At 40.9% G+C, this 16,667-nt stretch overlaps 1 protein-coding gene across 1 annotated transcript in view; it reads right to left on the bottom strand.

Moving 5' to 3' along the window:
• Positions 1-16,667, bottom strand: part of MED12L (mediator complex subunit 12L) — a 204,382-nt gene that overhangs the window by 7,870 nt on the left and 179,845 nt on the right. The window contains exons 37-43 of the mRNA XM_044432963.1: positions 15,833-15,989; positions 12,229-12,454; positions 10,787-10,806; positions 8,892-8,968; positions 8,272-8,492; positions 3,869-4,025; positions 3,245-3,319 (exon numbers count right to left, since the gene is read on the bottom strand). Of these exons, the coding sequence (XP_044288898.1) occupies positions 3,245-3,319; positions 3,869-4,025; positions 8,272-8,492; positions 8,892-8,968; positions 10,787-10,806; positions 12,229-12,454; positions 15,833-15,989 (933 nt within the window). The remainder of the gene's footprint in view (positions 1-3,244; positions 3,320-3,868; positions 4,026-8,271; positions 8,493-8,891; positions 8,969-10,786; positions 10,807-12,228; positions 12,455-15,832; positions 15,990-16,667) is intronic.

Here is a 16,667-nt window from a genome sequence, read left to right as displayed (position 1 = left end):
CAAGTTCGCTGGGTGACTTTGGACCAGTCACTGAATCTTATTCAACAACAGGGTTGTTGTGAGGATTATGTGAGCTGTGTTAGGTTCCTGCAAGGAAAAAGATGGGCTATAAATAAATAAATAAATAAATAAATAAATAAATAAATAAATAAATAAATAGTCTTCTCAAAATTATTTACTGTTCTGTGAGCCCTTGTGATTTTTCTCCCAGTATCAGAGTAGGGTTGCCTGCCAACGTTCTTCTTTATTGGTTTTTTCTAATAGATTAGTACCTTATTGTACATGGGAGCACATTTTTTCTGCACCAGTACTAGAAAAATTCCACATCTGAAATATTCCTCATAAGACCTGAACCAACGTTGTAGAAACTCAGTAACTGTCTTTGTCAAGTCTTCTCCAAATTATGGCGACCGTAGGAATGAAAGATCTCCAGAATGTCCTATCCATGACAGCCCCATCCAGCTCTTGTAAAATCCAAGCTGTGGCTTCCTTTATGAATTCTCTCCATCCCCTATCTGGTCTTCCTCCTCTATTTCTGCCTGTGACTTTCCTTAGCATGATTGTCTTCTCCAGGAAGTTTGCCTTCTCATGATACAACTGCTAATTGCAATAATTGCATTAGCAAACAACCTAGAAAATTATTTATTAGTATATAGCTTGCTGAATTTATAAGTCCCCTTCATGAAGAGGGGACAGAGGGGTCACACTGCTGGCCCTGCCTCTGATACTGTGCAGCTCCGGATGCACATTTGCCCAAGCAATGTTGGATCACAGCCCCACTGCCCATTTTGTGCATTGAGCCTCTTTCATGTGAGTCAGGCATGATAGATGCAATATTGTTACTGCAATCTATCCATCCACTGGAAATGAGAAATTCTAGCACAGGCATCGCACATCCCTTGCTTGCTTGCTTGCTTGCTTGCTTGCTTAGGTTTATAACTCACCTTACCACTACAAAAAAGCAATTGAGATGGCTAACAAACCAAAAGCAGGGCCAAATGATGTTGCACTGGCTGAAACTAGGTTCCAAGGAGAATCAGCTAAGTGCCATTGTACAAGCAGTTCAGTTATGCTTGTACAACTGTACTGTACAACAGTGCAATGGAAAGATATGGCAGAATGCTACTACTGCTATTTAAATATGTGCAATGGTATTTTGATAATAGGATAAAATATTTAATCGTATTTAAAACATAAACACAAACCACTTAAAATATAGAGGTGACAATCATATAACCTAAAACTCACTGTGTCTTGAGTACTTTCTGTTCAGATCGTATACAGCCAACCCATTACTTCCTCTCCAGCCACTTCAGACAGTCTATTAAAATAATCTCTCCAGTCACAGAATATCCATAGAGTATGTAACATTCCAGTAAAATGACTGAGATCCCAGCATCCTCACAGAAAAGATGCTACACAAAAAATGAACTTCCCGTGTAGAATAATTTTCTCTTTTCCTCCCAGTGTTACTTTAATAGAGGGAAGTTAGCCAAGATGAGAAAGGATATTGGAGGATGAGGAAGAAATATATTAGAAAGAAGAGAACTATGAGGAAATCAAGGGAAGCTTTTTTGCGATGTCTGCTCTGGGACTTGACAGGAAGATTCTAGCCGGGGGTTGCGCCTCCTCTAAAAGAGCAGTCTGCATATTCCTGCCTACTGTAGCCAGTAAAAAGAGCAAGCCATCTGAGGATGGTTCCCCTTTTTCAGGAATACCATCATGCACCCACATGTGTCATGGAGATTAGAACTCAGGTAATTCATTTCCACTCTCTTCTTTTCTGATAACATGGGATCATAGATGGTTAGAATTGCTCACCAAGGACTAGAACTCTATTTTGCTGTACTTTTATTTCAGCAGGTATAAATTACTAGGCAGTATAATCCTAAACATGTCTACTCAAAGGAAGTTTGACTGAATTCAATAGAGCTTACTTTCTGTAAGTGAATATACGTAGAAGTGTATATGACTCTCCACACCCATCCTATGCCTTCTTGTCAAACACTAGCTATTGCTAGTTTTCTTTCCTTCTACATAAATACTCCACCAGTTTATATTACTGGGAGAAGTAGGGAAGGGAGAATCAGGTAATCCTAGATCTGATGTTCTGTATTAAAAAGAAGTGTACTGACTTGGAATGAATACAATTTATTATTGGCTTCATGCTGGTTGTATTGCTGCAGTTAAACTAATTTTGTGAGCCCAACAGTGTTTAAGACTTTTTCCCCACAAAGATCCTTGTTTCCTTGAGACTCTGTACACCCATATCAAAACTTCCTTGTCCAGACTGTGGGAAACTATATCACATCGCAAAGCTGGTGTTGCAAAAGTGCATAACCCTGTGATCCTGATGGAATTTTAGCAACTAAGCAGTCCACCTATTCTACTTAACTTAAGCTCATTTTCAGCACATACATGTTATACTTCAGCCTACAGAATCATCAGGATTTATTTCTGTATAGCTTTTCTAGGATTATGATACTAATCAGTGCTTTTTTGTAACCTGTGAGTCTGTTCATAACCCACCTAGTAACATAATGCTAATAACAAAGTGGTCATAAAACCCTTTGATAGTCTTAAAAGACAGAAAGGTCTAAATACATAAAATGTTACTGGGGAAATTTCACTGCTACAATAATATAGAGAAATGCACTATGGTTACTCAGACACTGCCTTTCCATACCAAAACATCTGCAACAACTGTAATAAAGTGTCTATACTGAGGGGTGCTAATTAGGGTTGAAATGTGAAAACACAGTTCAATGGTATACATTTTAAGTGTGCAACTCCTGTGAACTCCCCAGAGAAGTCTCCACTAGGGGGAGTCTTCATGTAAGAATTGAACTGCAGAAACTGATAGAACGGAGATGACTGTACTCCTACTCTAATGAAAATATCAAAGAGCGTCAAACACCATGAATCTAGGAAAGACAAGTCCCATAATATTTCAGATAGTACCCATTCACCTCTACTAATTTTCACTACATTGGCACATCTAATCTGCATGGCTTCCAGTAAGCACTGTGTCCTGGTTTGCACAAGACAGAAAGACAAGGTTAACTTAAATAGCAATTTTTAATCTTTAAACTGAGAATGACCTCTTACATCAACCCCACCTTTGCGCTCCAAGAGCCCAAAGAAGAATGAGAGTGGCAGGCCATGCTATCGAGTCCGCTGTTTCACCATACAGTTCAACAGGAGATTGCTCACTACAAGGTTTGTGCTTAATGTGGCTTCTTACCAAAGGTTGTTGAGGCTGCATTGCTTGGAGACTGATGGCCTGCTGCTGACTTTGCTGCTGCTGCTGCTGCTGCAACTGGGAAAACATTGCCAAAGTGGCTGTGAGGCTGGCTACAATACAATACCAGGGCATGGACTAGGGGTACAGAGCAAGTCTGGAGCATAGGACACTGGAGATGGAAATATTGTCTTTAATAGTTCCTCAGAATGACATATTGGATCAGATCTATGTCCATTCCCCAAGGGCCAACAGAAGACTGGGAAGAGGCATGCTCTCTCTTCAGCAATTCAGAGTCCCAGACAAGGTCTGTTATTGCTGGGTTACCAACCCAGATCAGGGCCCCCCTGCTGGGGCAATTTGTAAAGAACAACATGGGAAGAAGGGCAGTGGATGGCATAGTCTGCTGGGCATTGGCTCCCTGGCTTGCCATGCAGTTGAATGCTACCAGTGATGAGGATTATGAGTGATGCCAGCTGGTGACCATGGCAGTAGGAAGCCAGTCTCCCTTCAGGGAGGCAGGCATTGAGGATGCCTTGCCCATAAGCCCTGCTTTTCTCTCTCTCTCTCTCACACACACACACACACACACTCTCACACACCATCAAAACAAAACAGTACCCAAACCTGAAGGAGTCGCTGTTGTCGGATTTGCTGTTGTCTCTGTCTCATCTGTTCCTGAGGCATTTGAACTGCATTAAGGTTTGGGTGCGAAGCTGTGGCTGGTAGAGCATCCAGGGGCCCCCCAACTAAGGGATTCTGTTGCAAAGGCTGGTGACTCAATCTGAGGTGAAAGAATAAAATATGCAAAATGTATAGCTGTGAAAACAAAATGAGTACCTCTAAGTTCTTTTTTCTAGACATGTTAAAATCCCAGGATATCAGCAACTGAGTTTAGACAGGCAAAATGAGCAAATGCAAAGTGAAGCTTATCCACTGAACTACAGGATGCAGGCACACTTGAAACTATTTGTTTTTATTGTTCTTTTAACTAAGAGCATGATCCTGTGGCTGCAAGATAGTACCTGTGGGACCAGATAGTCTGGATTCACAGAACTGAGGTTAAAGACATGCACTCCAACTTTGGAGCTGGGAATCTGAGCAAAGCCCTTTCCCAGTAAGCATGGCTGCCCTCCAAGATCAGGAAAGCAACCTTAGAAAGGAGGAAAGAGGGGAGAGCAGAGTGGGGGAATGGCCAGGTTATGAGGCACCCTAAAGCTGTTCCAGTCTCCTCCTTTCCCCCTTCTGAGATGCCCAAGCTGAACAGATGAAGAAGCCTGTGTAGCAAAAATGCAGTGCAGGAGGGCAGCGGGGTGAATACACCTTTGCAGCTGCTCCTGCTCTGCACTGGATGTCTCATAGGGTGGCACCTCAAGGTTTCATTTTAATCCTGGCTTTATTATTGTTCAACCTACAAGTGCCATGTTTTTGGTTGAAAGCCTAGGTATAAATCAAAGAAAAAGTTGTCCCAAATTATCAGCTCTTTAGGTTATGGTTTGTTTATTATAAAGACACTGTTTTATGTAAATCCTATTAATATCAAGAGACTTTGACAGAAGCAGCATATGATGGGCTACATACAATCTGCAATACGGAAGTTATATTCCACTAACATTTGTGTTTCTACATCTAGATTATATTGCAATATATTTCCCTGTATGTATGTAGTAAGGTGGAGCTCATGAAGAAAAAAAGAGAAAATCACTAGAGTGTTCTGTCAACATTATACTTGCTATTCTAAGCAACTGAAAGTGCCTAGGATAACTAATATTTATTGCTGACATTCCAAGTCTCAGTCTTCTTCAAACCATTGAACTGATGACTGAGCCAACATATGCAAATCTTTCACAATTGCAGTGTATTCATTGTAAACTTTAAAGTGGTGCAATTTTCTATATTCATGACACTTTCTTGACATTCAGCTGCAATCCTGCTTTTTCATTTTCTTATTTTACCTTCAGCAGGAGTCATCTCATTTCATTGCTGCTTTCTGGCAGTAAAATGGTAGCATCTGCATTATTATTGATTAGATTAATAACTACTGACTTATCTTCCCCCAATTTTCCCCCAATTTTCACCCCTCCCTCTAATCCTAATCCAGCTTTCCTGTTTTGCATGCAGATTGACAGATAGGGGATAAAATACATGCTTGTCTGACACCTTTTCCTACAGAAATCTATTCTGTTTCTCCATATTCTAACCTAACATTAGCTTCTGGTCTGTCATACACATTCTGCATCAGGACAATCAGGTGCTGAAGCACACCCATTTCTTCTGGACCATCCATAGCTTCTTGTGATCCACAGTGTCAAAAGTTTTGGTGAAGTCTGTAAAGCACAGATTGATCTTCTGAAATTCACTGGTGCACTCCAGTAGCCAAAATATATTTGTGATACAACCTCAGATGTTTCTTCCTTTTTGGAATTTAGCTTGAACATCAGGATTTCTTGCTCTACAGGTTGAAATTCTTTACTGGACACCCTCAGCATGATTTTGCTTGCATGGGAGATCAATGCAATGGCCCCATAGTTGCTGCAGTCCTTGGTATCTGGAATGTATATTAAATGTTTCCAATCTGTGGACTATTGCTTTGTTTTTCATACTTGTTGGCATATACTTGTTAGGCTTTGGACTGCTATGTTCTCTACAACTTGGAAAAGTGCTATTAGTACGCAATCTATTCTGGGTTCTTCTGAGCGCTTTTAGAGCAGTTTTCCCTTTACTTTCTAAAATTCCATGTTCTTCATCATGGGATGCTTTTGGAAGGCATCTGACGTCTTTTTATCTCTTCTGCATAATTCTTCTGTATATTGTTTCCATCTTTTATTTATTTATGTATATTCTGGTCAGATAGTATACACCCCTATTAATTCTTCAGGTTTACCAAATTAAGTCTGAATTCCCCTTTGATTTCCTGGGTCTTACTGAAAATGGTCCCAGATTTTGCTTCTTCTGCTGTTCTTTTCTGTCATCCATCTGGGCTTTTTTATCCATACAGGAATTGTCTGTTTGCATTCTTCCCTAATAAGATCTCTGGTTTCAATCCACAGTTCTTTTGTTTTGCAGTCAGTTGGGTTCAGTAGTGCAAATCTGTTCTTTAGCTGGACTTTAAATTCCTCTGGAATGTCATTTAAGTTTTATTTTGGCACTTTGCTTCTGTGATTGCTTTTTTTCAGCTTTGTTCTGATTTTTTTATATTAATCGTTCATGGTCGCTATCACAATCTGCTCCTGGTCTTGTTTTGGCAGCAAGAATTTAACTTCTCTATCTCCTACTTACCATTATGTAGCCTATTTGATTTCTGTATTGGCCGTCTGCCCATGTGTACAGTCATCTGATAGCTTACCTGAAGTATGCATTTATAATAAACAAATCACTGACATCACAGAATTCTATGAGTCATTCTCCCACTTCGTTTCTGACCCCTAGGCAATATTATCCCACAGCTTTGGACTCTGCTTTGTTTTCACCTATAATCAGCCTCTCTGGTTTTGGTGGGTTAATCTTTGAAGAATGCATGCCTTTTTTTCCTACAACGTATTATCCCAGCCAATTTAGGAGCTAAACATGTGCTAAGGCTTCTGCATGTGTATCCTTGACTGGTGAAGAACTGAGTGCACATGCAAGTCTTTCACATGAGTTCTCTGTCCCAGTGCAACAACTAGGGCTGTGCACATAGACTCCTTTGTAAAAACCAAAACCATGCCTACTGGTTACTTAGATTAGGGACTGGAGACCAGATGCCATTCCCATCCATCATCCCCACCAAAACACTGGCAATTTTCTTAGTGTTCTGTAAAACAACTCCATGTGTGCTTTATTTGATGGAAGATCATGTCCAGATGGAATTATAAAGCTGGACAGATTGCAAACTTTGTATGTATAGATAAGAGTAGTGAACCCAGCTGTAATAAATTCTTCAGGAATTATATCAGTAAGTATGACAAATATGACTATGATGCATTTTTAAATAGTCTATGGACTAACATGTGACACCATAGGATGCTTTAGTTCTTGAGCAGCATCAACATCTTTAAACATTTGACCATACTCTGATAAATAAAGGGAGGGAAAATATCCAACACCATCTATGTTTTCATCCTTGCAACAATGCCATCGTGTATGCCATCATTGTTCAGTATTAATTCATTGCCTTAGTCTTGGCATTTTGAGACTCATCTAAGGAACAAGACTACTTTCATCAACACAGAAGTGAAACATCTGTAGTGTAAAGATAGCCAAAAACTGCTCCCACATCTGGCCCTACTGGCTCAGGGTTGCTTTCAAGGAAGTATGGAAAGTTTATATACAGGCTTTTAATGGTTATTATAATTTTGTAAAGATGCTCTGTGGAGTCACACATTTTGAAATATTTTGCTTAGAAAGGACACAAATATATACTCTCTTTATATGAAACAAATGGATTCTAAGGGATGATTCAATTAAGAAATTTAACTAGCAGAAGTTTTCATGTGATATAAAAACATAATATATCATCTAACCTCTGTCTCTCTCTGTCTTACACACACACACACACACACACACACACACACTCTTTAAATGGCCTGGAAATGATACAACAGTAATTTTAACTAAAGTGTGTTCTAGAAGCTGCAATGTTGGGTGGGTACCGAGGAATGTTTGCAATAGGTATGGATTTTCAAAGCACTCACCTTGGCCCAATTCCTTGCAATTTGAGCAAGACAGCTAAAATTCTAATGGAGAATAAGCAGCTACAGAAAAGATAGGTAAGGGAAAATCAATGCAGGAACATGCATTGAGAACACAGCTATGGCTATATTCAGAGCCTCATCAAACCTCAAAGATTGAAAATTGTTGAAAATTGCAGTATAGAAAGTTTGTTCAGCCATCCAGATGGTAATCTGCTTGTCCCTCCTTCCTGGAGATACAAAAACTGTAATCTCATAGAGACAACACTTCTGAAAAAACCATGTTTTGCAGCTCTTTCGATAAGGATAACATAGAATCAACATAGCACAGTGATCTGACAAGAATATATCACATCTTACCGTTGATTGCCTGTTAAAGGTTGAAGATAGGCAGCTGCTTGCTGATGAATGTACCCACTTGGCTGCTGTTGCATCTGCCTTAGCCTTTCCATTAGGGCTGGATTTGAATGAGCTGCTTGATACGCCCTGGGATTGTAGGTAGGTGAAAGGACTATACCACCAGCCGGTTGAGACTGCAAGGACATCTGAGTGCCATACATCGTATAGCCATGAGGTATGGTCTGTTTGGAAAATATTCCAAGACACTTTTAATTTCCATACCTTTAAAGAACAACAATCAACATCCTGTTTAAAAAAATTATTAAAATTCAATAATGACCAAATGGATACTCTACCATTTTCAGTGAAGCTGATCTTTGAAATTGCACTCAAATCACTATGTTTTAACTGTATTCTTTGTTAGACCCAAGTGGCATCCATATACAATGTCTTCATGTATATGTTTTCATGTCAATTATAGTTTTCTTCACAAAAATCAGGCAGTGCAGTGTAGATCAAAATCAAACTCAGGCATTGGCAATTTTCTAGCCCTTTAGGCTACGTATTAATGCAAGAAAAAGGCTAGGCCATAGTTGAGACGTCTACCATCACCTTTCCCAATTTTAAGAGAAACTCTGTACCTGTGCCTGCTGTATCCCAGGATACTGGGGAAGCTGAGATGAAGGCCGAACTTGTTGAGCGAAAATAGCAGCCTGATCTATTGTTGGACCCTGTAAAAACAGTTACAAATGATAAAAACTCCACTTATACAATAAAAAGGTAAAGGTTTCCCCTTGACATTAAGGCCAGTCATGCCTGACTCTAGGGGGCGGTGCTCATCTCCATTTCCTAGCCAAGGGAGCCAGCGTTTGTCCGCAGACAGTCTCCGTGGTCATGTGGCCAGCATGACTAAACACTGAAGTGCACGGAATGCTGTTACCTGCCCACCCAAGTGGTACCTTTTATCTACTTGTATTTGCATGCTTTCGAACTGCAAGGTTGGCAGGAGCTGGGACAGAGCAACGGGAACTCACTCCATTGTGCAGATTCGAACCAGCGACCTTTTGATCAACCAGCCCAGCAGCACAGCGGTTTAAACCACTGTGCCACCTGCAGTCCCTTATACAATAGGAGCTTACAAATACAGGACATACTTTTAAATGGTCCATAGAGTCAAGATTTTAGGTTGCAGCAGGGCCATATTGCACATAATGATAAGAGACTGAGACTGGTACATCTCCAGGTGTTCAAGCTGATCTTGGGAACTGACAGGGTTTGGAAGTGCAAGGAGGGGGCATGGCAGAGGCACAAGAGGAGTCTGATCCAGTCTCTGACCCCCTGACACAGGGTCGGGAGAGAAGGGCTAGCCAATTAGAGGGCTTGCATAGATATGGCTAACCCTTCCACAGAGGCTATCACTCCTCTCTTGTCTATTAGTTTGCTGTCTGTGCATTGGAAATAAAGTACTTTTCACCAAAGAACTGTCTGTTGTTTGAAAGGATGGAAGGTGGGAACCCAGCTCCCAACAAATAGAAAATGTAGCCACTGTCCTGTACTAAACAAGAAATAAAGGCCAATGGGCTTTCCTACAAACTTGTGCAATTGAAGGGAGTGTATTCATTTTTTCTTTTCAGGAAAGCCTTTCTACAGTAGCTCATGTTTTAAGGCTCACATTATACCATTCCATTGCAGACATTCCAATTCTCCTAACTACTTTTTCACTCATCCTGCATACAGCAGCTGCTGATATAACAAGGAGCATATCCACTCCCTCACTTAGACACATCACAGCTCCTTCCAGCTTTGCTTGGATAGGAACAAGCCACAGAATGGGCCGGCCGCTCAGCATTGTCATGTTGCACCTTCACCGTCTGCTCCATCCACCCCTGTCTGCTTGGCAGCCAGGTTTGTGGCAACGCCGGATGACAAACTGGCTTATACCTCCTGGTCTGCGTGCCAATAACACACTCACACTGCAGCCCATGCCATTAATATGTCTACAGTGCATAAAACCCTGTAATAAATTATCTGCTTGTCAAGGGGTTGTGCAGGGAGACAAGGGGCTATGGCTTTTAAAAGATTTATGGACAAGGAGGTTCTTTACACAATTGACAGTCATAAACGTTATCTTTCTTTTAACTGTTTACATGAATAATAGCTCATTCCAGTGTCTACTAAATTTACTGGAAGATTTTTAAAAATTATCTTCACAGTACCCACATTCATTTCAAAAACTATAAAATTAGCCTATAACTCATCCCTTGGGTAGAATTACACAGAGGAAAAGAAACCACTTTTACATAACATAATGCACTTTTTTTTTCCTGAATAATATAAAGGATTAAAAGACAAAGCCCAGCAAGAAAGATTTCAAAAGTTGTTTAAAAAGAGGCTTAAAAATGATTGTGGCCTAATAAACGAAATGAGACTCATGACTCAATGTCAGAAAGAAGTATATAAATAAATTTAAAAAGCTAACTAAGCAAATACAGGTTAGAATAGGATTTTCAAGGTTTTGGAGTAGGAAAAAACATACTCTGCCTTCCAGGGTTTCCTCTCTAAACCATCAATTTACTCAGTATGTGGACATCATTATGGGCACCATGTCTCTGCTGCTCTGTGTGAGTCTCTGTGATCGAGATGACTAAATACTGTTTTGGCAAAAATGCTACTTCTTGGCTGCACTGTCTTTGCTTGTGCGTTCTGGAAAATGGTTTGAGAGGCAGGAATCAAATCCTTCCTTTGCCATTTTCCTGATCCAGAGCAACTCTGTAGAAATGCTATCTTCCTCACAGGACAAATACCATATATGACCCTTTGGCTATTGGGTGGTATAGAATCATCACCATCACCATCATCATCATCATCATCATCATCATCATCGGTTTTGTAGGCTTGTGTGTGCATCTGTGTGTAGTGGGGCTGCTAAATTCAAACTCCACAGAAACAAATGTTTGGTCACAACAGCATTCAGACTGCCACATGGAAATGAAACAAGTTCAGCAGAAGTTCCCAGAAAGATGTTCCAAGAAGCCGTTATGACTGGAGCCAGTCGTGCCCGATTCTCTGAGACCCCATGGACCACAGTATGCCAGACTCTCCTGTCCTCCACTGCCCCCCAGAGACCACCATCCCCCGCCTACCACATCAGTGACTCCTTCCAGCCACCTCATCCTCTGCTGTATCCTCCTCCTTTTGCCGTCAATCATTCCCAGCATCAGGGTCTTCTCCAATGAGTCCTTCCTTCTCATTAGGTGGCCAAATTATTTGAACATCAGCTTCAGTACTATCTGAGTCTGGTCATATTTATAGTTTGTTTGTTTTATTTCTATACCACCCCACAGACAAAGCTCTCTGGACAGTTTAATAGTCCATAAAAACATATAAAAGTACAATAAACTATCATAAAATCAGAAAAAGAAAGGTTTAAAACAGGTAAAAACAGATAATAAAACCAAATAATAATAGGAAATAGGGAACAAGCACATATTCAATATTTCAGAAGCATTTTTAAGATTTAGAGTTTCTCAAGCTTCAGTAGCCAGAGTGAAACCATTGGTAAGGAGCATATCCTGTTCAGATCAGGGTCTATTGATGGTTCAGTCTAGCTCCTTTCCCCTCCTTTCCCCAGACAAGAGTCTGCCCCCAGGGTACATTAGAACCTGATGGGTTCCTGTGGGGCTTGGGATATTCTCAGGCCAATACCAAAGTAGTTTTCTGCTTCCAAGTGCAACAGAAGATTCTGGCCCCTTGCCAGGGTAGGAGATTCAACTGCCATTTCAATCAGGTTCTGTTTGAGAAATGGCAGGAGACACCATGCTGTCCCTTGTATTCGGCAGAGAAATATATTTGCCAGCCCAGGTGCTGAATATATAAACTAAGTTTAATTTGGGCTCGCTCTTTGTTTTGCACTCCACACATTCTTAAATGGGTAGGAGCTGAATGGAATCTGTGGACTTGCAAAATGTGAGACGAAGCTGTTGGAAAGGCCTTGCCTGGGCTTGCTGCCTTAGAAGCCGCTGCTGTTGCTGCTGGAGCAGTTTCATCTGGAGCAGGTGCTGCTGTTGCTGCTGCTGCTGTGAGGTAATTGCATGCACAGGCGGGGGCTGCATCATGGTGCCGGAGCGCCTTTGTAGCATGTTAGACAACACTTGCTTCGTGTTGCTTGGGACAAAGGTGCCTGTGGGATCCAACCTGGAGCCACCTGTGAACAAAAAATCAAATATTTTATTTATTTATTTATTTATTAAAACATTTTTATGCCGCCCCATTCGCCGAAGCCTCGGGGCGGCTTACAAACAATAAATAAAGGCAATTATAAAATGAATTACAACACATATAAACATTAAAAATCCAAAAAATACAATATAAAATATTTTCTCAGACCTTTGGAGAAAAATAGCCAGCTTGATCCGGGTGCAAAACCACTTTCACCCTGAGAGCCGACTTCCATTTGGAGCGGCTTTCAGGAGCCAAACGGGGTGCAGCCAAAGGCAAAAAAGGGATGGGCCCAAAATACAGACTTATTTTAGCTTAAAGTTCTTACTGTTGGTCACCAAGATTTCGGAGAGGTGTTTAAGCCTTTCTGAACAGGACAAAACAGAACCAAACCTGGGAAACTACTAATTATCGGTTGGGGCGATGGCATGGAGATGGAGAAGGGGGTAAGGCATGGCATTCTGGGAAAACATGACAATCTGGACTGGGACCTCAGGAGGCCCAGACTGGATTCCTGGGCCTGAGGTTCTACACTCCTGCATTAGATTTTCAGTGTTATTGTATAGCAGAAATTGATTGTCAGACAGCCGTTAACGGATTGCAATCTGCATAGAGGACCCTTGGGCCGATTTAGTGGAAAATAAGTTAAATAAATGAATAAAGCTATCGCTTCAAGGAAAGCAAAACAATATGCTCCAAAACCATGATCAGATCAAAAATAGTGTTGGATGAAGTTTAGCCCTGAATATATCTAACAGCTATATTGATGCTAGCCAGGTAAGACCTTGGTCAGCCCAACATCAGGTGAAATCCAGACAGCACAGGCCACCTTCCCATTCCCAGGGACTTTCAATTAACTCTAGAAACACCACAAGACACCCTTTGGTACAGCATTAATTCACGTGATTAATCCAGCTGCAGCCTCAGGCTCTTCCAGATATTTGAACTCCAGATATGCCATCTCAGAGGTGCCATCTCACCTCAGTTCTGTTCCATTTTTTTAGTTCATGAATGAACAAAGTGTATAGATACAGAGCTCAGTCAAGATGTGATATCACTGGCCAGGCATAAAGCTAGCCATTCAGCTTTGGCTGGTTGTCTGCCTTGGTCGCCCTGTACGATGACCTGTGCAGGGAGAAGGACAGGGGGAGTGCGTCCCTGTTGGTTCTCCTGGACCTCTCGGCGGCTTTCGATACCATCGACCATGGTATCCTTCTGGATAGGCTTGCGGGATTGGGGGTCGGAGGCACTGCTTTGCAGTGGTTCCGCTCCTATCTCAATGGCCGATTCCAGAAGGTGGTGCTGGGGGACTATGGCTCTGCACCATGGCAGCTATGCCATGGAGTACCGCAGGGGTCCATTTTGTCCCCCTTGCTGTTTAACATCTACATGAAACCGCTGGGAGAGGTCATCAGGAGGTGTGGGCTGCGGAATCACCAGTACGCTGATGATACCCAGCTCTACCTCTCGTTTTCCACCAATCCAGGTGAGGCAGTGGCTGTACTGAACCGGTGCCTGGCCGAGGTAATGGGCTGGATGAGGGCCAATAAACTGAAGCTCAATCCAGACAAGACGGAGGTCCTGTTGGTTGGCGGTTCGGGCTTCGGAGAAGGTGACCTGAACCTTGTCCTGAATGGGGTTGCACTCCCTCCTAGGGACAAGGTCCGCAGCTTGGGAGTGCTCCTCGACCCGGAGCTTTCACTTGAAGCTCAGGTGACAACAGCGGCGAGGAGCGCTTTCCTCCAGCTTCGGCTGATTCATCAGCTGCGCCCCTATCTGGAGTACGACAGCCTCGCAACAGTGACTCATGCACTGGTGACTTCCCGTCTTGACTTTCGGCCAGGGCGGCTTATTTTATTTTACTGTATATATTTTAATTGTCATTGTTTTAATGTATTTTGTATTCAATGTTGTAAGCCGCCCTGAGGCCTTGGCAAGGGGCGGCATAGAAATGTTTTAATAAATAAATAAATAAATAAATAAATTTTATTCTTATTTATTTATTTATTTATTTATTTTTGGGTTTATATCCTGCCTTTTTCCTACAAAGGGCTCAAGGCAGCTTACATCATTCTCCTCCTCCATCTTATCCCCACAACAACAACCCTGTGAGGTAGGTTGGGCTGAGAGCCTGTGACTGGCCCAAAGTCACCCAGTTGGCTCCATGGCTGAGCGGGGACTAGATCCCAGATCATCTGAGTTCCAGTTCCATGCTCTTAACCACTACACCACACTGGCTCTCAGTATATCAGTATTTTTTTATAAAACACCCAAAATATATTAAATTGTTAATTATTGTCAGCAACCTCAGATTTTCTTTGGGATGGAAGGCAAGAAACAAATATATGAATTAAATAACATTTACATATAATTTAAATTTTTCCTTCAAATGGACAGGTACAGTTAATTTGGACCACCTGGCTATTCAGAAAGGAAAGGGGAACTCACCTACTCATATTTCTAAATATTACAAGTCTAATTGTTATAGTACATTATTTTTAAAATATGTTCCTTCCTTTTCTTGGAATGCTCAGGGCACAATATGTGATTCTCCTCCAGTCCATTTTATTTTTTACAAAAACCATGCAAAGTAAGTTATGCTGAGAGGTAATGATTGTCCAAGGTTTCCCTGTCACCTTCATAAGTCCCCCCAATCTCAGTGCTCCACAAGCTAAGCACTATATTATACTGGCATAGATACCTAGCCAAAATCATGAATAAAATCTATTCCAAGCTTGTATGAAAAAATAAGGGGTGGGGAGAAAGAAGGTCAGTTTAAAAGTGATGCCTTAAAATCTCTGAATATTCAGAAAGCCAAAGGAAAGTATTTGTTTACTTTAACTAATTATACAAAAGTGTTCTATATAACTTTAAAAGAAATATGAGCTTCTTGGGTTTGAAATCAAATGAATCTATTAAATTTCCCAAGGAATGTAAAACATCTTTGTGCATTTTGCAGCTTTCCTAAAATCCAAGGTCTTACTTTGCTGCCCTCTAGAGAATGTGAAACTCTTTTTATATTTACTGATTTTATCTGAACGACAGAAGGGAAAAGGTGGTTCCCCTGCTAATACTATAGCAACCTAATGCTTTACAGACACATCATCCATCAGGTCATTTAAGTCCCGTTCTTAATGGAAACTGGGGAATTTTAAACAGCAAAGTAAAAAACCAAAACTGAAACTGAGCAATTTTAAACAATGAAACTGTGGCACAGTACATCTAACAATCACATTGCCTTTATTTTTATAGACACCTCATTTATTACTACCTCATGTAGAAGCACAAAAGAAAATAGGAACGAGAAAAGAATACTGTGTCCCTGTAACTGAGCATATGTCTTCTGTATAAAACCCAGACATACCCGTTGGAAGAGGCTGGTTCTGAACAAAGAAGCTTGGCTGTTGGGCTTGTCCCATGACATTGTAGCCCCAAAGTGCAGACTGAGGATGATGCATCATTTGAGATGAAACTGGTGAATAATTGGGAGGCACTCTGTATACATTGTTCTGAGGGTAATCCTTGGGCAAAACAGGAAAAGGTAAATGTTACTGACATTTATACCCTACTAACTCATAAATAATGCCAATTTTCCTACTGAATTATTAAAGAATTTACATCTATTCCTATTGTCGTTTACTATACAAAATAGTCACAGACTGCAAAGATAAAGGAATGATGATGTCTTTTCTTGGCTGTCTCACAAAGCTTCATTTTAGAACATTTTCTTTGCATACATAACCTGTCAGATCACTCCCATTCTTAATGTTACCAAAGCCCTGTTATATAGCCAAATTAAAATGACTCCTTAACTGGGAATGGGGAAGAAATTCACTTACAGGGCAAGCTAATGTAGTTGCCCATTATTGTCCAAACTCAGAGTACTGCAACCATCCTATGGAAGGCATGAGGTGTTCACCTCTGCACTTCTTCCACCCTGTAAAAACTGAGCCTATTTCAGTCATATTTTGGTTTTCCATCCCTGAAGAATAACATAATGCTAGGGAAAGTTGAAAGCAGAAGAAAAGGATGATGACCAAATATGAGATGGATATCATATTTGGATATCAGCCAATTTTCAAGTAGTATGTAAGAACACTGAGTTATCATTAACTGATTTGATCTGTTGAGCATATGACACTTGCAATCTAATACTTCATTTGATAATTTTGTAAGAATCGTTTGTGTAACAGCAGCAG

The sequence above is a fragment of the Varanus komodoensis genome, unplaced genomic scaffold (genome assembly GCF_004798865.1).
Source record: "Varanus komodoensis strain SLA01 unplaced genomic scaffold, ASM479886v1 scaffold25, whole genome shotgun sequence".
In the NCBI taxonomy this organism is placed as follows: Eukaryota; Metazoa; Chordata; class Lepidosauria; order Squamata; family Varanidae; genus Varanus; species Varanus komodoensis.
This window is presented reverse-complemented; position numbering and strand designations above follow the sequence as displayed.